Raw genomic sequence first — 22,659 nt, 5'->3', positions numbered from 1 at the left:
GAGCACATATTAGCAAACTAACACAGCTGGAATAAAATATTTATACGTCTTCACATGAAATGATTGTGATGTGATTTATTCTTGATAGATAAAGTGTAACTGGGACTCAGTTGGTGGTTACTGATGTGTATAAATAGGAATAAAAAGAGGAATGTGTCTGAAAACAACATTAATCTAACTTTATGGGCAACAGTGGATATATATCTGCATTTATCTATATCCATATATCATTTTATTTCAATAAAACATGACAACACACTGAAGGCTGCAACTGAAATAAAAAGAGTATTGTTGAAAACTTTCATTTAATTACATAAGTCGTTAAATCTAATAAAACAGATTGAGGTAATTGTTTTATTTGCAGACATATTTTCCTCACTAGCTCACCTCTGTCTCTCCCACTCTGTCCCAGTCATCCTTTTTGTCCTTGCATCGTCCACTGTCGACAAACACACACTCTATGAGCTCATATCTCCATCTTCAGCATGCAAATGTCCCCCTGCCTCCCCTGACACAGGATCCGCCTGCAGGATTCAGTTTTCTAGCACACACCTCCGTTACCACCTGTGTGAGTTTACTGACACTGAGCATGCTTGAGACTCTCAATAAATAGGTAAATATACTTAAAAGGTGGGCCAAAGAAAACAGAATCCTGCAGGATCACAGCTGCTCCACTGTTCTGAGAGCAAAACAAGCACTAGTAAAGGATGAACCTGGTAGGGATGGAGACTATTCAGCTTTTTATCTTATTAACTAATGCATTCATAGCATGCAAACATGAAAACACCAGCTTTAACATAGATCTGATCACATCATGGAGTTGTCTCACTTGTCAACATGGGGACATGACCTGAGTGACTTCTGCTGTATGACCTGCATCGATAGATAAATGAACACAGAATATATGTGAAAAACTAATAACCAATCACATCACTGATAAAACAGTCATCATTTCTACAGGATCCTCACAAAGGTCATAGAACACAGGTGTCAAACATACAACCCATGGGCCAAAACTAGCCAACCAAAGGGTCCAATCCAACCCACAGGATGAATTTGAATTTGAAAAGCACAAAAATGACACTGAAAATATTAACAGTCAATAGTGTCGAACTAGTTCAGGAGACACATACTGATCTGAAGTAAAATAACAGCAAAATAATATTAAATTATGAGAATATTTTCATTAATAAACTATCCTTTAACAATAAAATGTGAACAACTGGAACAAAATTCGGTGCAATTTTAACAATATTCTGCCTGTTTCTAAATGTTTTGTGCCTTTGTAGCTCCGACCTGTGATGCACATGTAGAAATGAGAAGGTGAGGCATAATATTGTTAAAATTACACTAATTTTTAAGATATTTAATTTTTTCAGGTTATTCACATCTTTTTTCTGTTTGGAGAGTTTGAAAATGTAAATATTCTCATAATTGAATGGTATTTTTTTTATACTAAAACAAAGAGAAAAAATTGGAGTTGTCATTATTTACATGTTATTATATGCTACTATTTTACTACTGGAGATAAATTGGGTTAAATGTGGCCCCTGAAAGAGGAGCTACACACTCTTGTCTTAGAATATTGATGCCAACATACCAAGAATAGATTTTTCATTTTGTAATAAAAAGAAATGCACTCACTTTTATGTTAAAACTCTATGATGCACATTGTTTTCAATATTCGGAAATTATTTCTAGTTTTTCTTGTGATTTTATTCAGATTTACTGCCTGTTTACATTTCACTTGGTTAAATATCACTCTAAGTTGTTGTTGTAACTGCTTATTACCATCTGACCTTTTCATCTTATCTCAGTTGTATTGGTTTGTACACATTGTAAAACAGTGGTAACAGGGTTTAACATTGTTTTGGGTACTTTGACCGAAGATGAAAACACAAATGTAGACGCAGCATCTAGTCAGCAGTTAAGGGTTCACACCAGGCCAAGGTTATAATCATTAACAAAGACTAACAAAATGACAAAAACAAGAATTAAAAAAGCATTTTCTTTAACTGAAATAAATAAAAACTATAATTAAAAGAAAAAACGATAACTGAAACTGTATCGTGTGCTTTTAAAACTAAAACATCTAGAAATCATGGATAAAATTTTCCTCGTTTTCGTCTGTGTCAATGAAATCAAATTATTTTGCTCGAGCAATTTTAGCTGGCGGCGCCATACGCCACTTCATGGTCCGTCACTTCTCGTCACTTGTGGTTTAGAGCTGTCTTCTCGTCCTCACGCTACCTGGAAACATGGAGGCTAAAGTTGGGAGAAAGCAGCAGAGTCCTGTATGGGATTTATCTGAATTCGAAAGTGAGGAAGATAAAAGATGTGAAAATGAAAACTAATAAAAACTAGCAAACCTGCAATAAAAACTAATTAAAACTAACTGAATTAGAGAAAAAAAAGTCAAAACAAAATAAAACTAAACCATAATGAAAAATCCAAAACTATTATAACCTTGCACCAGACAAACTCTGAACAATTAAACTTCAATACAACGTCCCATATGACACTAATGATAATGTTATAGTGTGTTTTCAGTGACACAAGGTTTCACTTCAAACCTGCATCAGATCAGTTTGTTCTGTCTGTCTCTGCCTCTGTGTGTGTTCTGTATGTACATACACCGCTTCTGGTTTAGTGCTAAAAATTGTGTCGTCTAAACACAAAGAGAAGAGGAGGCAGGAGCAGTGGGTTTTAGGCTGCCCACCTGATCTGTGGTTAAAAACGGTCCCGGTGTTTTCTGTAAAAGCGGAAACAATGGGAATGTACTGAAAGCACGTTTAACAAAAATCAGGTTAAAACAATTCAAATCTGCATGAATCAGCACAAAAAAATCATCCCTTTAATAATCAGGTCAACACTTATTGTCTAAAAAAAAATCCATATACAGGGTGGGGAAGCAAAATTTACAATGAACATTTAGTTGTTTTTTCTCAGCAGGCACTACGTCAATTGTTTTGAAACCAAACATATATTGATGTCATAATCATACCTAACACTATTATCCATACCTTTTCAGAAACTTTTGCCCATATGAGTAATCAGGAAAGCAAACGTCAAAGAGTGTGTGATTCTCTGAATGCACTCGTCACACCAAAGGAGATTTCAAAAATAGTTGGAGTGTCCATAAAGACTGTTTATAATGGAAAGAAGAGAATGACTATGAGCAAAACTATTACGAGAAAGTCTGGAAGATACTATTAAAGAAGAATGGGAGAAGTTGTCACCCCAATATTTGAGGACCACTTGCGCAAGTTTCAGGAAGCGTGTGAAGGCAGTTATTGAGAAAGAAGGAGGACACATAGAATAAAAACATTTTCTATTATGTAAATTTTCTTGTGGCAAATAAATTCTCATGACTTTCAATAAACTAATTGGTCATACATTGTCTTTCAATCCCTGCCTCAAAATATTGTAAATTTTGCTTCCCCACCCTGTAATTGTCTCAAAAAATGGTTTAATGCAGCTCTAAGCTTTAACATATTTATTAGAGTTGTTGCATTGTAGGCATTGAAGAAGCCTGTGCCTCACCTCTACTAGACTAGTATTTAATAAAGTGACTTTAGTAAGACAATAACTTCCCCTCAGCTCAAACAGATCTCTCTCCTTTATTGCAAATTAAGTGGATTTTCCAGTCCTTTTCAGAAAAAAATGGATTAAGGAAATAATTCATACTGGGATTATTACATTTACAAAAATCAGCCCGAATGCATTCACTCATGACAGCCAACATGAAATAAATTCAAAGATACATGTTCGTTTTTGGCATTAAAATGTACAATAACTTAAAATAAAAACCAAAGAAACATAATATCATAGTTGTATAAATAAAGTTATTACAAATTAAAATCTTATTGGAGTATTTTTGCTGCAAGCACGTACGATTAAAAAACACACAAGTATCTAAAATCACTACCATGACACCTGTAATGGTTAAGGAATAGTCATGAACATATTATTACACATTATGCATAAACCCTCATAGAAACACCCTGTGTATGAACTGAACTAGGGCTGTTTTTCCATGAAAGATCTGAAATCCACCCTATTATGAGATGTTATTATTCAGGTTATAAACAGCAGTGTTAAAGGTTAAAAGGGTTGGAGAACGACCACGAATAAGAGATGAGTGAAAACTGTTAAACACTCCGTGGTCAGAAACTGTATGAACGGGCAAACAAGTGCTCACACAATCAGTGCATAAACCAACAAATGAATCAGGTGCATTTGTCTCATTTCGTATTTCAAGTACTAATCTACTGTGGTCTAAAGGTAACAAGGTGCGATCTACTCTGTACTCACTCTAACTACACTCACTTGGCTAATGACTGCATCAAAAAACAATAGACATGGGGGAAATATGTGTTCTACCTCACTGCATGCTGTTATTTATTACTTTAAATCAGGGGTGTTAAACATACGGCCCCTGGGCCAAAACCGGCCCACCAAAGGGTCCAATCTGACCCGAAATGCAAATATTACACTGAAGATATTAGTTATTATAACAGTCAAAGGTGTTAAAATGATCTTAGTTCAGGTTCCACATACAGACCAGTAAAATACAGTCATGGAAAAAATTATTAGACCATCTAAAGTCATCAAAAACAATGGTTATGCAATCAAGTACTAACTCCTGTGTGTATCATGTGACTAAAACAGACAGAAAAGAAAACATGGAATGCCCAAAAGCACTGTTTTTGTCAGTACAATGCCATAGATATTGATGTAAGAACTGAAGTAATTTTGGTTATTGTCAAGAAAACATGGAAAATGGATAGATATCAGCTCTGAAATTCAACTCTTATGAGGTATTTTTGTTGTTATCATTATATTTGTCTAAACAAATGTAGCTTTAGTTGTACCAGGCATTTAAATGAACAACAAATTGAAGATGGAAGGGTGGTCTAATAATTTATTTATTTTTTTTTTTTTTGCAACTATACTATAATAATAACCTATAAATAATGACAGGTCTAAATTTTCTCTTTGTTTTAGTTTAACCCTTTCAAGGATGAATTATAAGAACTTTAGTCAAGATATTTTTCCTGAGTGTTTTTATTCCTCTTTAGGCATGAAAAAACAATACGATCCAGTATTTTTTAATTTTTAATTTTTATTTTTTTTTTGAGGAGTTTGAAAAATGTCCACTCAGCCGGACACCATGCTTTTAATTTTTTAAGCAACGAAACATGTATTTAAAACTTAATATCAGAAAGTAATATGGAAAACTATGCAATAAAAACCTTTTTATGCTGCTTATCAGATAAACTCCCACATTTTAAGATACTCTAATAACTATCATTCACTTCATGGAGATAATATGTAAAAAAAAAAATAAAAAAAACTGTTTTGTTTGTTGATTTACACTAAAACATGTTACTGCAGATCAGGTTTATCAAGAACAGCATAGTTACAGCAACAGTATGAATTGCAGTGTTTGGGATGATGTGTAAGTGTCCACTGTGTTGGCTGATATGCAACTTAAACAACAAAACCCATGAATATACAAGAGAACAGCTGTCCACTGGAGTGACAACTGTGCATGAAAGGGTTAAAAAAAAATAAAATTACATGAAAATGTTGACATTTACAAACCATCCTTTCACTACAAATGTGAACAACCTGAACAAATATGAACAACCTGTAATGTCTTAAGAAAAATAAGTGCCTGCTACTAAAAGTTTTGTGTGTTTGTAGATCCACTGTGATCTGTAAGTTGTAACGTACATGTGTAAATGATAAACTGAGGCAGAATATTATTATAACTGCACTTATTTTTCTTAAGAAATTTCAGGTTGTTCATGGTATGAGTCAGATTTTTAAAAAGGTAGTTTGTCTATGCAAACATGTTCATAATGTAATTTTAGTTTTTCCACATTAAATGATAGATGAAACTTTGGAGTTGACATTATTCATAGGTTATTTATAGGTTATTATAATAGTACAGTCGTGGAAAAAATTATCAGACCACCCTTGTTTTTTTTAAATTTCTTCTTCATTTTAATGCCTGGTACAACTAAAGGTACATTCGTTTGGACAAATACAATGATTATTTAGGGATAGTGAATTGATGTGGTAGATATGTTTTTGTTGGTGTTGCTGATTTTTTTTCTGTTTATGGTGTGAATGTTCAATGCCGTACACATTTAATTTAATGTAAGCAGTGTTTCAGGTGGAAAGGATAGGCAAAAAAATAAGTGTTTGCTTCTAGCCTATTCCTTTTTTGGTTTTTATGTTTATTATAATTATCGTTCTAAGTGCAATGATTGATGTACAAACCAAACAAAAATTTAAAAAATCATTCAGTCATTCATTCATTCATTCATTCATTCATATTATGTTATTATTTTACTGGTCCGGCCCACTTGACATCATATTGGACTGTATGAGACCCCTGAATTGAAATGAGTTTGACACCCATGCTTTAAACTGAGTGTTTTAAATGCTCCATGTGTTTGGTTATCTTGCAGTTTCTTTCCTAAACCAAAGGTGTAAAGGTGCAGAAAACTGCAGGAGCTCATAGTCACAGGTCCTGCTCATGCATCTGCTGCTGCATCTTCTGAAGCATCTGCTGCATCCTCTTCAGCTGCAAGACAGAGAAAAGGGAACAAAGAGGGGATGAGTGGCATCTTACATAATAACACATATGGGTCACCAATTCACATCAGTATCCGCATTATGTAACACCTACTTTGATGCATTATTCAGTGGGAAAATTATTAGGGATCTGGGTTTTCACGTACCTCCTCGTCTTTCTTTTGGATGAGTTTCTCTGTGGCCACGTCTGGTGTTGACAGGGGTAGGATGGGGATGGGGCTCTCTACGCGTTTGTCTGCATTCATTTTACTGTAACACAAGCAGGAGGTGACAGGCGTGATGCATGACTACAGATATCCTTCATGTCGTCATTATTCATGTCTGTCACTGAGGCTGACTCACATGAAGGATTCAGCAAACACCTGAATATAAGAGAAGAGCCGAGCTACACTGCAATAAGTTGTAAGATATTAACCCATAAAGACCCAAACGTCCACCACTGACCCAAACCATCTACTGATCTAAAGTGTTTAATACCTGTTGATCCACTAATACTATCAGCGCATGTGAATAACTGAGATAAAATGCAGTTTGTCATCTTTTCATGGAAATCAGATATGACCCATTTGGACGTTCAGAGGCTCCGTAGTTACCGTGGAAACACCGTCATCTTCTACAACATTGATTCACCAGTAAAACCCATGGAGTTTGATTAATAACAGTGGATGGGGACACTTGGTTTATGTTTAGTTAATGATAATTTTGCTTTAAAAGTCACTTTTTTTCAGTTCTCTTCCGTTTCCCTTAACTTTAATCTGAGCTTGTATGAACATCTACATGATCAGGAATTTAACCCTTTCATGCATAGGCCACTCCAGTGGACAGTTATTCTACAGCTGTTCTCTTGTATATTCATGGGTTTTGATGTTTTAGTTCCATATCAGCCAACACAGTGAACACTTATGCACCATCTCATTCACTGACATTCAGACCATTACTGTAACTTCGCTGTTCTTGATAAACCTGATGTGCAGTAACATGTTTAAGTGTAAATCAGTTGTTATTTGTTAGACAAGAAGTTTTTTTTTTTGCATATTATCTCCATGAAGTGAGTAATTACTAGCATTAGAATATGTTAAAATGTGAGAAGACATCAGATTAGCAGCATAAAAAGGTTTTTATTTCATTGTTTTCATATCACTTTCTGATATTGGGTTTTGAACGTATGTTTCTTTACTTCAAAAATGAAATGCATGGATATTTTTTTAACTCCATAGGAAAAAAAAACTTGATCGCATTGTTTTTTTCATGCCTAAGGAGTAATAAAAACACTGAAGAAAAAAATCTTGACTAAGGTTCTCACAATTCATGCATGAAAGGGTTAAATATTGGGAAATACCAGTTTTTCAGAAAAAAATGCAGAACACAGAAGGAGGGTAGGGGAAGGGGAAGGAGAGAGAGGGGAAAGGAAGGAAGAGAAAGAGGGGAAAAAGAAAAAGAAAAAAAAGGCTGTCATGGTTATTGTATTTGGTATTATTGATTTTGCTTTTTTTTGCTTGTTCCTTTTCTTTCTTTTTTTCCTTAATGTTCTTTCTACACTATTATTTAAAACCTCTTACTGATTTCTCATTTTTGTATACTCATACCTTTTGACCCTTTTCCTTATTAGACTGTCAATTTCGTTTTCAATCCCTCTTCTGTCTCCACCTGAATATGCCCAACCCACACAAAATAATCATAAATAACACTGATCAACAACAAATTTATTGTTTAAGTTTTTTGAGCTGATTTAGGATAATTTTGGTGTGCTGAATCCAAAAATCACATTAATTTTGCTCAATCACATAAACTTTCTGAACTATGCTACATATTGGCTTTTTAACATTTTTGCTTACATTTATGGGCATTTTCACATCATATGATACAAAATTCTTTCATATTTCTTGCAATAAATGAGTTCTGAAGATTTTATTTTGCCAATTTATGATTAATGTTTTTTTTTTAATATTACAGGTGAACTAGAAGATCTTGCAAAAATAAGCCTGACGTATTCTGCTACATCTGCGGTGAATACACCATTGTACCTAACAGGAATCAAGTCACAAGTTTCTTAAAGTGTGCTTACCAATCTTATTTTGGTATTAAACTTGGTGACCAAGATAAAGTTTGGGCGCCACACATGGTATGCAAGTCATGCACTGAGTATCTGCGTCAGTGGACCAAAGGCAAGAAGAGTTCTCTGAAGTTTAATAAATACATCCCGTTAGAAAAGGATTTTTTTTCTCTTTAAACCTATTTTGGGTGAGAACTATATAAAAAATCAACTGATTAAGTCACAAAAATGTAATCAATTTTGTGAGAAGATCAAATTTTTCAAAATCAAATTAGCAAAAAAAACCTGACCTGATTGAGAAAAACAGATGTCATTTTTGGATTTAGCGGTGCAAAATGGTCCTAATTCAGTTGAAAAAACCTAGACAACTTGCAAAAAACATTTTTTTGTAACCCAGTGTAATCACACACACACACAAACTCACCTGTAAATAGCCCTCTGTTTGCACCCATCTTTGTTTTGCTCAGTGTCTACGAACTATTCTGTCTTGTCTGGTGTATATGAACTTGTATATCTTGAAGTCTATGTATAGTATTCCAGATGTTTTGTCTTGTATTTCTTTGTTACCCCTATCACAATGTTTGTCTAGCACTAACAAAGAAAATTGAATCAAAAAAGGAGAATACAGAAAATATTATTGCAATAAATAGTGATAAATCACTTCAGAAAGGTTTAAAATACAGGAAAAAAAGTCATTTGGGAATGGTCACAAAGTACCACTGGTTCTTTAAGGGTTAATCTGTTCAATATTTGATCAGTTACTGTATATTCATTAAACTGCAGAATAGACTCCATCTGGAATTTATGCCATCTCATATGAGCGGACCTGCCTTAAAAGTGCAAGTGTATTAAAGAGGATACTTAAATACTCATCAGAACTGAATTATAAGTAGTACTGATGGTGCTGCAACTGCTAAATTTGGAAAATGTGAAGCTATAATTCCATAAAAACATCATTAGTAAACAATAATGAACCAAGATCACAGCAATACAGGATGGTACTCCTTCTGGTGAACATGTAAATGTGTAATTATCTCCCAGTTAAATGTGTTTATAAGTAGGGATAGTGCATTATCAATATAGTGCTATGTTTCCATTACTTCCAAAAGTATTATAACCAAATTAAGCATAATGTACTATTTGTGATGCTCCTCCAGAGTAAGTGTACGGTAAATTGGGAGATTAGGGAGGCTATATTACTGAAATGAATGGAAACCAGTGGTGTGTGGTTCAGTGGTTATAGTTTTAAAAGATAAAACTACCATATTTTCTGCACACAGTAGCAATCAGATTTTTCGATGAAGAATTACTTCACCAAACACATCCTTTACTGGTTAAAAAAGGCAAAATAAGCCATATTTCTGTTGTCTATGGGATGAAACATATCAGACAGAGAATACATGCAGCTCTCTCAAAAAACACTGTGGGAAACTGGTTGAATCCATAATCATTCTGGGAAAGGGGGACAACCTCTGTGGCTTGGTTCTACTTTTTCCGACCAATCACAATCAGCCTAGCCGAGGATGCAGCGATGGTGCCTTTGCAAAGACTTTCAGGGGAATTTGACTTTGCTGAGGATTTGTGAGTAGGGAAGTGAGCCCTGGCATTAAAATGAACAAATCCATGTGAAGGAAAATGACACCAAAACAAAATAAATCTTCTTTATAGCACCAAAAATGCACAGACAGCCAAAGGAAAGAGAGATGCACTGTAAAAACGTCAGCCAAGGGAGTCACACTATCAGATACTGAAGAAAAAAGTCAGTTCTAGACCATAACCCCACCCCTCGCACGTATTGTAGCTTATTTTGGCATCCATCCAGCTGATGTCATCATGTCTGATGTCAGCATATGAACTGCCTCTATATATGTGCAAACTTTGAAGTAAATTGAAACTAAATTCATGTTTTGTAGACATGTGAGCAGCAGAGCCCTCTGATGGTCGTCTCAGATGGTTTTGGATGTCCCCAGGTCCCGATATAAACAATGGGATGATCGTTCATTTGCTGTTGCTGCACCAAAACTGTGGAACTCGCTGCCTCCTGACTTGCGAGTCCTAACCGACCTGCCCCTGTTCAAGTCCAGGTTAAAGACTAACCTGTTTAGACTGGCTCAGGGGTCAGCAGCCCTGGTCCTACAGAGCCACTATCCTGCATGTTTTAGATGTGTCCCTCTTCCAGCACACCTGATGGTCGTTATCAGGCTTCTGCAGAACTTGATGATAGGCTGATCATTTGAATCAGGTGTGTTGGAAGAGGGATACTTCTAAAACATGCAGGACAGTGGCTCTCTAGGACCAGAGTTGCTGACCCCTGGACTGGCTTTTAACCCTTAGCACTGGGACACTATTAGGTTTTAATCTGTGGTCTCTTTTATCCCTGTGTGTTGTGTCCTATTGCTTTATGCATATTTATAGTACTTGACTAACCTGTTTCTATCTTATAATTTAATCATACTATTAGATGTAAAGCACTTTGGGCTTCTTTATGTTGTTGTAAAGTGCTATATAAATAAACTTCGATTTGATTTGATTTGATGTGAAATCTCACCAATTGTAAGTGGGAGGAAAAAAAAGAAGTAAAAAATTCATAAAAAAATTTGAACTTTGACCTACTGTTCCCAAAATGTAATGACATTTATTCTGGGTCACTGGCAATCTTTAACCCAAATTTGGTATGAATTCAACCAACAGTTTTGCTGCTACAGATATTTGAAATTTCACCCATTATAAGTAAATGGGAAAAAAAAAGATTTGAAAAATTCATACAAAATTTGAACTTTGACCTACTGTTCCCAAAATGTAATCAGATGTATTCTGGGTCACTGGCAATGTATAAATCCAGTTTGGTATGAATTCAACTAATAGTTTTGCTGCTAGAGTGTTAACAAACAAACAAACAAACAAACAAACCAAACCAAAAACAATACCCCTTACCCCCCTTGGGGGTGGGGGTGTAATACTGCTAAAACCATACAGACCTGGTCATGGTCTGGATGCACTGGGCTCTGTAGTTCTCATAGTGGCAGTCACTGGTGATGTCCTTCAGGTCGTGCATGTGTGTTCTTATCAACATGGTCCGCAGTTTCACAAAGTCGCAGTGGGACGGGTTCTCCACTGCACACAGCAAAAACAATTCACATCGTCGGGGCCGGCAATTACCATTGTCATGGTAACAGACATAAAAAAGGCTGCAGAGTCCAGCTGACTTCAGTGTCCTTACCCTCCACAATGCCCCATGGGTAGAGCCTCCCTCTCACTCTCTGACCTCTGGCTTCTACCACAGTGTTGCTGCCAATCACTGCAAATGGAGTGCTTTCCTACATCACAACACACCAAGTGCCTTTTAATGTAATATTCCCAAATAGCGGACTGCATGATTTACAGTAAGCAGATTATTATTGAGCTCACCTTTAGCTCTTTATCTTGCTGTTTGAACTCCTCGTCCTCATCAGAGTCGCAGTCCGGGAACTGGTAGATCTTTATCCCACATTTATCTATCTCCTCCCGCAGCTGGAAAGACAGCACACATGAGATGTACAGGGTGTCCATAAAGTGTCTGCACAATTTAACAAATTTATTAGAAAAGCAAATGAATAGACAAATCTGTGGAAATTATTACAAAATGAAAAGTAGATACTGAAGTTTTTTGCCTCATTTCACCCATAAAGACCCAGTGCTACTTATATCACAGTTCTTCTCTCTATTTACCCTTTCTTAAATGATTTATCATCATTTATTCTAATATTGGCTTCTGTTTTTTGCATATTTTCCCATATTTAATTTACCGGTCATGTAAATTGTCATAAAAGCTCAGTTGAGGTTTATTATAAGTGACTTTTTCAGCAAAGATATCAATAATTGAATATAAAAATAAGTGTCTCCATCCACTGTCATTTGTCAAACTCCATGGGTTTTACTGGTGAATCAATGTTGTAGAAGATGACAATGTTTCCACGAAAATGAATATGCTGTAACTGAGCAAATATTAAGGAGATTAACCTATAAAGAACCAGTGCTACTTTTGTGACAGTTCCCAAATGATTTTTCTTCTCTAAATTTAACCTTTCTGAAGTGATTTATCACCATTTATTGCAATAATATCTTCTGTGTTCTGCATTTTTTTTGTGAAAAATGGGTATTTTCCTATATTTAAATTACTGATCATATAGATGTTCATACAAGCTCAGATTAAAGTTAAGGGAAACTGAACTTTTTTTTTTTTTTTTTTTTTTTTAAGGGACTTTTAAAGCAAAATCTATCATTCACTAAACATAAACCAAGTGTGCCCATCTACTGTCATTTATGAAACTCCATGGATTTTTACTGGTGAATCAATGTTGTAGAAGATGACGGTGTTTCCACGTTCACTACAGTGCCTCCGAACATCCAAATGGGTCACATCTGATGACCATGAAAAGATGACAAACTGCATTTTACAACACTTTCCATCAGTAGATTCTTTTGGTTGCCAGTGGCTGTTAGGGTCTTTATGGGTTAATACACCTTCATATGGGCACTATTAGTTGCATGAAACACATCAAGAAGGTACTGGATTTCTTGCCATGTTGGTTGTAGCATGGTCTCATCAATGATGGTAAAGGGATCAGCGATCTCTTGCTTTAGGTCGCTGATCTTTGTTCGATACAAGATATCTTTATCCTCCTAAGACCTAGCAATGGGTTTTCTGTCCACATTTGTAAACAAGAGTTTCACAAATTTATGCAAAAAAAAAAAAGAAAAGAAAACTGTCCACCACAAAGGACATTCCATAAAAATTTTAAAAACTGCATCTGAAAAAACTGTTGCATCATGATGTTTTCAATATAGGCACTTATTTAATTAATTAAAAAAAAAAAAAAAAAACCTTGGACTTTGCTGACATTTCCTGGGTCTTAGGAGGTTAACATAACCCCACAGAATGACATCCAGTAGGGTGATATCTGGTGAGTGAGGTGTCCAAGGAAGTGGACCATCCCTTCCAATCCATCGAACTGGAAATGTTTGATTTAGGAACCCACCAACATGCAGTCCCTGATGTGGTGGTGCACTGTCTGGCTGTAAAATGATGATTGGTTGAAGGTCATCTAGTTGTGGTGCCACATATTCAGTAAAAGGTCAAGGAAACCATTTGCAGTAATTGATCTCTCATTGACTTAAAATGGACCAATGATTTGCTTCCATATGATTCCACAATGTGATTAAAAACTCTGATAACCACTGAGTACATACAACAAATCTGATTAACAGATCTCATCAATTGCTTTTGTTATACGCTTTTTTAATTGTAAAGAGACTTTGTGGACACCCTGTATAATGGATGCACACACACTAAAAATGCCACAAAGCCATAAAGTAAAATAAAAGAAAATCCAGTTGAACTTTCTGAGTCACTCACTGCTAAAACGAGAGCTGAAACTAAATCCAAACCTAATACTGCAGTTCAGTTCCTACTTCCACATTCCTTAACTCAATTGCTACCCCTCCTAGTCTGCCACTCAGCCTGAAAAAGTATTGAACTCATACTCACACTGATGTGTTGCAACTGTTTTTGTGCTGCAGAGACGTGATGGTGACACACATGAAAGGTCAGCTGATCACTGACGAAGGTAATTAAAGTAATGTGTATTTCTGAGTTATAAGTGATGCAATACAGAGAAATTCTAAAGCTTTTTGCAGCTTTTCATATCCTGCAGCAAAGGGATGTGCAGCATAGACAGAAAGGTCAGTGCATTAATTAAGCTTCTGGGTCCGATCAAGCGGTAACACATGGACACATTTGGTGTTCAACAGTCTCTGCCATGTAAGCAGAGTAACTTAGATGCCTGTATTATACATATTTGAGTAGGTATTTATAAGCACTTTAACATTATGAATAACTAAATTTGGGGAGATAAAATTTTTAGGTGAAAAATGTCAAATTACTGCTCGGTAACACGGAGACTTGAAACAGGCATCAATTTTTTTTAGCTTTACGCAAACGTTCAAAATGTGTGGTTCTCAACAGAAATTGATATAAAGTAGGATAAAACCTTTTAGATATTATGTTCAACTATGCTGAAAATAAAATTAGGTGTGAAATATTGAAAAGTCTCTGTTTTATTGACATGAGAATGTGGTAACACATGGGCAGGTTGCCATAGTAACACATGGGCAACTCTTTACCATTATATGCAATCACCTAAAATGTTGACTTATTTTTACAAACCACAAATAATCACAATGCTTTATTTAATGTATTTAATACTAACACATGGACAGGGCCTCTCAAAAGTGTTCAAAGTCATACAGTAAATATTAATAGTATTCACAAAATAATGAAAATCTAATACTTGAAACTTAACCATCTATATAATCAACAGATTTAGAAATAATTTTTAGCATCAAATTCGAGCTATATTTTTATATCTGAGGCATGGCTATGGTGTAAAAAGTACAGTCGATAAAACTGGTTGTAACTTTTTTTCTACAAGTGGTATTTTTAAAAGGATAACATAAAATACAGCTACAAAACGAGCCCACTTAATAAATGATGTGTGCAAATGTACTTTTTCATGATGATGTTCACTTTGGTTTGATCAGACCCTTCTATATTGTACAAAAAAGCTGCTACAGGAAAGGACGGATGGAGTAAGATCCAGACGCAAGCTTTGTTCTGTGTGATTATTCACAACTTCGGTCTGTCCCACCCCAATTAGGCCACGTTATAACTGAGCTTGTGTTCATTCATCCACGCCTACTCATCAGCCTTCAACAGATCATCATCTCCACAGTCTCCACAGTCTCCTCCTGCATTAGGGAAACTGTCTTCTTCATTCTTTTGTGTTCATTCATCCAAATGTTGTCAATCTCAGGCTTTGCCGGAGGGTTTTGGGCATCACTTGAGCAGAATTACTGTCAAACTCAATGTGTGTCATTTGGTATTAATGGTAAATCTGGCGTAACTAAGTGTAAAGGTCCTGGCTGAACCACAGTTACATCTATGAAAACTCATATATAGACAAGTGATACTGCTATAGTAGTATATATAGTGTATATTACAATAGTGTAGGTGTTGGTAATTATTGATTATTTATGCAGTCTACATGAATGTGACTATAACAGCTGAGGTCTTACCCGCTCTTTGAGTTTCTTTATCTCACTGGGAGTGAGGCAGTCAGCTTTAGCGATGAGAGGAACCACATTAACTTTATCCTGAAGGACCTTCATGAACTCGATATCGACTGGACGGAGCCTACAGGAGGACATGAGCTTCACTGAGCATGTACATTCAAATACAGAATGCATGAACTGTACATAAATGTCACATGTTGGTATGGCAGCGTGCATTTAACATGTCAAATACCCATGTCCAAACGGAGGTATGAAGTAGAGGCAGCAGTGCACCCTGTTGTCCTGGATGTTCTTCCTGTTGAGCCCACTTTCATCTCTGAAGTACTGCTCAAACTGGTGATCGATGTAGTCTGTGACCGGCTTCCAGCTGGGAAACACAAGTGTGGTTACAGTATCTTCATGTACTTGTACAACATTACCTTTAATTCAGCTTCAGTTTGTTGTGCTGAAACACAGTGATGACACATAAATCCAGTTTTTAGAAACAAAGGTCAATATGTAGCAGCTAACCTCAGTTTGAAGCCTGCACCTTATCACATTATTAATTCATAGTTCCCATCTTATTAACCCTTTCATGCATGAATTATGAAAACCTTAATCAAGATTTTTTTTTCCTGAGTGTTTTTATTCCTCTTTAGGCATGAAAAAAAACCCAATGTGATTGAATTTTTTTTTTTTTTTAAATCAACCTGTTTTTCATGGAGTTACAACAATGTCCACTCAGCTACACCATGAATTTTATTCTTGAAGCAAAGAAACATGTATTTAAAACCCAATATCATAAAGTGATATGAAAACAGTGAAATGAAACCATGTTTAATGCAGCTAATCTGATGTTTTCTCACATTTTAACATATTAACATATTCTAATACTAGTTATTACTCACTTCATGGAGATAATATGCAAAAAATAAATATTAACAATTGATTTCCACTCAAGAACCAATCAAGAACAGCAAAGTTACAATAATGGTATGAATTGGAGTTTATGAGATGATGCATAAGTGTCCACTGTGTTGGTTGATATGGAACTAAAACAACAAAACCCATGAATATACAAGAGTAAAGCTGTAGAGTAACTGTCCACTGTAGTGACCACAATGCATGAAAGGGTTAAAAACAGTCACAGAAAAAATTATTAGACCACCCCTTGTTTTCTTCAATTTCTTGTTCATTTTAACCTTCTAAGACCCACTGTCCACATTTATGGACCAGAGTTTCACAACTTTATCCAAAAAAAAGAAAAAAAAACTGTCCACCACAAAGGACATTCCATAAAAATTTTAGAAACTGCATCTGAAAAAACTGTTGCATCATGATGTTTCCTATATATTCATTCATTATCTGAACCCGCTTTGTCCTCACTAGGGTCACGGGGGTCGCTTGGAGCCTATCCCAGCTACTTACGGGCGAAGGCGGGGTACACCCTGGACATACAGCCAGCTGACATATAGAGACAAACAGTCACTCTCACATTCACACCTATGGGCAATTTAGATTAACCAGTTAACCTATCAGTGCATGTCTTTGGATGGTGGGAGGAAGCTGGAGTACCTGGACAGAACCCACGCAGACAAGGGGAGAACATGCAAACTCCACACAGAAAGGAATCGAACCCAGGACCTTCTTGCTGTGAGGCACGAGTGCTAACCACTCTTCTGTCTACGCCCCAGGGAATACATGTTACTGACTTGACTTCTTCCCTGGAGTCTCTGTGCTTTATCGCCTCACAGGTTTTCCCAGGATCATCACAGGTTTTCCTACGATCATCTCTGGACCTGCTGCTGTGGTCCTGCCTCTCTCCACCATCATTGTCAACACTCACTTATCCATATAGTTACGATAGCGTTTATTATACTGTTCCATAGATGTTGTCATGTCGGCTTTTGGACTTTGTCTGGATTTGTTTGTCTTTTCTGTTTTGTTTGTCATTTCCGTTTTATTTTGTTAAGTTTCCTCATGTGTCTTGTCTGTTGTCTTTACTTCCTCTCCCTGATCGTGTTCACCTTTTCCCTGATTACCTGGCTCCTCCCTGATTATCTCCACCTGTGTCCAATTGTCTTCCCGCCCTCCTGTGTATTTAAACCCTCAGTCTTCCCCTGTTTAGTTGCCAGTTTGTGTTCTACAACTTGTTGTGCTCACTTACCAGTGGTTTTGGATCCTGTTCGTTTGTCTGCCGTGTTTGACCCGTTTTCGTCCTTCGACCACTGATTCAGCCTGTTCCTATCCTGCCTGCTCGTCATCGACCTGGTTCGTGTACCCGACTCTGTCTCTGCCTGCTCCCTTTAATACCTCAGCCTCCACCAACTACCTGTGCTTCGACCTTCGCCTGGATTACTACCGTGAGTCTGCCTGTCCCCCATGTACCGTTGCTCGTTTGATTGCTTCTCCGTGTATGACCTGGCTTGTTTTTTGACCACCCTCTGTTTGTCCCTAGTGGGGATTCCGTTGGGGTTTTCCCGGCTCGGCCAAGCCGGTCGTCAGCCGTATTCACCCGCAGCCCAGACGTTTACCCCCGGATCCGGTGGCTTCACAGAAGTTACATTATCTCTGTGTTGTATATTTTCACTGGTGAAAGTGTTTAATAAAAACACTCAACCTTACTGGTTTTTCGTGGTCTTGCTTTTGGGTTCAGCCTTTGTACTTAGCATATCACAGATGTTCTAATTCAGTTATCTGTGCATGCATCTTCCCCTACCTTCCCCCTCTTCCCCCAGTCTCTCTCTATCTCTGTCGCTCTCTCTTTTCTCCCCCTTTACTCTCTCTTTAACCCCAACTGGTCAAGGCAGACGGCCATCCTTCAGGAGTCTGGGTCTGCTCCAGGTTTCTACTGTTAAAGAGAAGTTTTTCCTCGCCACTGTCACCAGTCATAAGTGTTTGCTCCAGGAGGATTCTGTTGGGTTTCTGTAAATTGGCTTAAAATTTGATTTGATCTGTCTTCTTTATGTGAGGCACTTTGTAGCATGTTGTTTTAAAAAGTGCTATATAAATAAAACTTTACTTACTTACCACCGTGTCGCCCTGTTTCCAATATAGGCACTTTTTTTAATAAAAAAACAAAAAAAAAGCTTGTACTTTGCTGACATGTCCTGGGTCTTTGGAGGTTAATGCCTAGTACAACTAAAGGTATGTTTGTCTGGACAAATATAATAACAAAAATGGCTCTTAAGAGTTTAATTTCAGAGCTGATATCTAGCCATTTTCCATGGTTTTCTTGATAACCAAAATCACTTTGGTTCTTCCATCAATAGCTATGGCTTTGTACTGACAAAAACAGTGCTTTTAGGCATTCCATGTTTTCTTTTAATAATAAGAATACTAATAATGCATCGGTTTTATATAGCGCTTTTCTAGATACTCAAAGATGTTTTACAATAAGCAGCCAACGGACAAACACACAACAAAGGAGTATTAACAGATACAGAGCTAATACAAAAATGCAAACAGAACAAAGACTCAAGCAAAATGAAAGAGACAGATACAGAAAAACACATGAGAGAAGGGTGGATGAGGTGGAATGGGCGGTCAGTGGTCATATGTTGATCTGAAGAGGTAGGATTTGAGTTGGCTTTTGAATTGAATTGTGAATATCTTCCTCTAGAACAGGGGTGTCAAACTCAATTTAGTTCAGGGGCCATATCCAGCAAAATTTGATCTGCAGCGGGCCGAACCAGAAAAATAATAACATAACCTATAAATAATGACAACTCCAAATTTTTGTCTTTGTTTTAGTGTAAAAAAACCCCATTAAATCATGAAAATACTTACTTTTATAAACTATCCAAAAAAAAAAAAAGAAACCTGAAAAAACTGAAATTTAAGTTAAAAATTGATGAAAATTTAGTGTAATTTTAACAATATTATTCCTCAGCTTCTCATTTGTCCATGTGGATTATGGATCAGATCTACAAAGACACTAAACACTGAGGAACAGGCAGAAAAGAGTTCAAATTGGGCTGAATTTTCTACAGACATTTCAGGTTGTTCATATTTGTTCAGGTTATTCACATTTTAGTGTTACAGGGTAGTTTGTAAATGTAAATATTTTCATAATTTAATGTTATTTTTTGCACTAAAACAAAGAAAAAAAAGTTGTTAATTCTAGATTTATTTTTTGTGTGTGGCTTAATTCAAGATTTTTTTTTTTAACTTAATTGAAGATTTTTTTTGGGCTTAATTCAAGGTTTTTTGGCTTAATTGAAGATTTTTTTTAGGCTTAACTGAAGATTTTTTTATTTTTTTTGGCTTAATTCAAGATTTTTTCCTTAATACGAGCTAAATTTTTTTTTTCCTTGCTTAATTCAATTCAAGACTGTTGAATTTTTGCACTTGGCAAAAACATCCCAGGGGCCAAACTGGACCCTTTGGCGGGCCGCATTTGGCCCCCGGGCCGCATGTTTGACACCTGTGCTCTAGAAGTTTCATAGCCAGCTCCATTTCCTGTCTGTTTTAGTCACATGATACACACAGCAGTTAGTACTTGATTGCATAACCATTGTTTTTGATGACTTTTGACGGTCTAATAATTTTTTTCGTGACTGTGTATTAAATATCCATCTTGGCGAGCATAATTAGTCTGTTGTGTGACTACTGCAGATGTGCTGAAGCATGCAGGAAGGGAAATGTGGAGAAAACTCAACAGCTGCTAAAAACTGTTGTGATTCTTGAATTCAGCCTGATGTTGGCACCAGAACATCATCCTTATGGTAGTGAGTAAAACAGAGGCTATAACATATGTCTGGTGTGAATGAGCAGCTGTATGAGCAGGTATGTCACTTTATGTGGAACTGTGCAGCATTTTCATCTCTTTTTTCACACATTTCAAAGGATATGAAATCCTTCTTTAAATATCTATGAAGAAATTTAGCGTACTGAAACATAGTGCTTTACATAAACCTCTGTAGAAGGGGGGTTACAGATGTCATGGTCAATTAGCCTCTATTTTTTCTTCTTTTAACATAATTCTGTGTGTGTTTTTTATGTGACCATGCTTGCTTCTGCCATTTTGACTCCATGGAACTAGAGATAACATACCTAAATGGGCTCTTCCTGAATAAATAAATCATTAAAAAAATTACATAACCAGGCTACATGGTTAAACTAGAAGCACTTGGAGAGCGCAGACCTCCGCCAAGGCTGGTCAGTGGCCCCCCCCTGTGGGCCTCCCCACCCCCGATCACCACCAAAATTTAATAATTTCTTCCTTATCCCATTTCCAACAAACCCTGAAAATTTCATCCAAATCTGTCCATAACTTTTTGAGTTATGTTGCACACTAACGGACAGACAAACAAACAAACAAACAAACAAACAGACAAACAAACCCTGGCAAAAACATAACCTCCTTGGCGGAGGTAAAAAAAAAATCTATATTTACAGCTTTATGTTTTAGAGTACTATGAATGGAAAAATTAAACACAGAATGAGTTATGCTTATCCTCTGTGCAGACAAATTACAGTATTCATAGTCATATTTTATTTCTAATCTGCAACAGAAGTGGCTATAAACCTCAAACATTTAATCCAAAAACACTTCGCCCAACGTGGGGCTCGAACCCACAACCCTGAGATTAAAAGTCTCATGCTCCACCGACTGGAGAGGTTTGATGTTACTCACTGAGAAATATTAGCCCTATAGGTGACATAGAAAGATTTTATTTGTCATTTCAGATTTGCATCTAAAAATGAAATGTTGATGCAATTGTCTCAAGAAGCAGCAGCAATAAAATAAACAGACATTATATCCACCAGATAAAATAAATATAAATATAAAAAACTATGTGTCAAATATGAAAAAAAACTGCAATTGAGAGATAAAAACTATTCTCAGAAATAAAAACTAAAAACTATCATTCAAGTAAAAAATGTTGGCTGTTACTGTTTAATGGAACATTACTTTGACATGAAATATATTTGTTAACTATACATGCTCTGGTCCAACCTGTAGCCTATTGTTTGGGTTGATTTTATAAGTTAGATAGACATACTATTGAAGACATGTCCAAATTTGTATCATTCCCTGCACTGTACCATACTTAATTATTTATTCATTAGTTGATTTGGTATGGACAGATCACATTAATGAACATCTGTATTCAACAATATTAGATGTAAATGTGTCAGAATATAGCGACAATGCTAATTTGCATCCGTGGTCCCTCAACAAGTAATGGAAAACATCACAATTAAAATATATAGAACAATAAGAGAACAACACATTTAAAAATACAACATATTAAAAGGTTTAAAGTTAAAAAGAATCATGAATGGTTTACTTTTAGCTACTGTTTGAGTTAAATTTTAAAGGTGAACAATATGGTACCTTCTACACATATTCCTAAATCACATTTCGTTTGTTAGTGTCTGGTGTGTATCTGCTGAATAGTGATAGTTTTATTTAATTTTTTACATTTTAGAAACTCGGTGTGGCATCTGAGACAAAGACCAGAGTGTAATAAGACAAAGACAAGACTTTGAAGAGCTGAGACCAAATCAAAACCAGACACACCAAGAAAAGCTATTTGTTTTCATCTGCCTCCTGTTCCTTCAGTGCCTCACAAACATAACACTGCATTAGCGACGTCCCTCAACTGTACCTCATATATGTATACACTAGTGGTTAACAAATGTGGATAAAAGATGGGTTTGGAATGGTTTTGGTACTGAGGAGCCAAATGTTAGTGTCACTTACTCTACTTTTATGATTATTAAAGGGGTCATACTTTGCTAAACCCACTTTTATTAGTCTTTGGTTCATTTATTTGTATATTTGGACCCTAATAGTTCAAAAAGTATGAATTTGAACCCTCCAGGTGCTGCAAAGCTACCTTTATATTCATTTTGGCAAAAATCGAGTGAATTTCTACAACTTGTTTTAATTCCTGCTT

At 36.1% G+C, this 22,659-nt stretch overlaps 1 protein-coding gene across 1 annotated transcript in view; it reads right to left on the bottom strand.

Moving 5' to 3' along the window:
- Nucleotides 1-6,486: 6,486 nt before the first annotated feature.
- LOC115430771 (septin-5-like) overlaps nucleotides 6,487-22,659 on the bottom strand; it is a 31,846-nt gene continuing 15,673 nt past the window's right edge. The window contains exons 6-12 of the mRNA XM_030150966.1: nucleotides 16,005-16,139; nucleotides 15,776-15,893; nucleotides 12,071-12,172; nucleotides 11,883-11,979; nucleotides 11,641-11,776; nucleotides 6,756-6,858; nucleotides 6,487-6,598 (exon numbers count right to left, since the gene is read on the bottom strand). Of these exons, the coding sequence (XP_030006826.1) occupies nucleotides 6,536-6,598; nucleotides 6,756-6,858; nucleotides 11,641-11,776; nucleotides 11,883-11,979; nucleotides 12,071-12,172; nucleotides 15,776-15,893; nucleotides 16,005-16,139 (754 nt within the window). The 3' untranslated portion in view covers nucleotides 6,487-6,535. The remainder of the gene's footprint in view (nucleotides 6,599-6,755; nucleotides 6,859-11,640; nucleotides 11,777-11,882; nucleotides 11,980-12,070; nucleotides 12,173-15,775; nucleotides 15,894-16,004; nucleotides 16,140-22,659) is intronic.

The sequence above is a fragment of the Sphaeramia orbicularis genome, chromosome 12 (assembly GCF_902148855.1).
Source record: "Sphaeramia orbicularis chromosome 12, fSphaOr1.1, whole genome shotgun sequence".
NCBI classification, from domain to species: domain Eukaryota; kingdom Metazoa; phylum Chordata; class Actinopteri; order Kurtiformes; family Apogonidae; genus Sphaeramia; species Sphaeramia orbicularis.
Note: the sequence above shows the minus strand (reverse complement) of the source record. Positions and strands in the feature narration are given on the sequence as shown.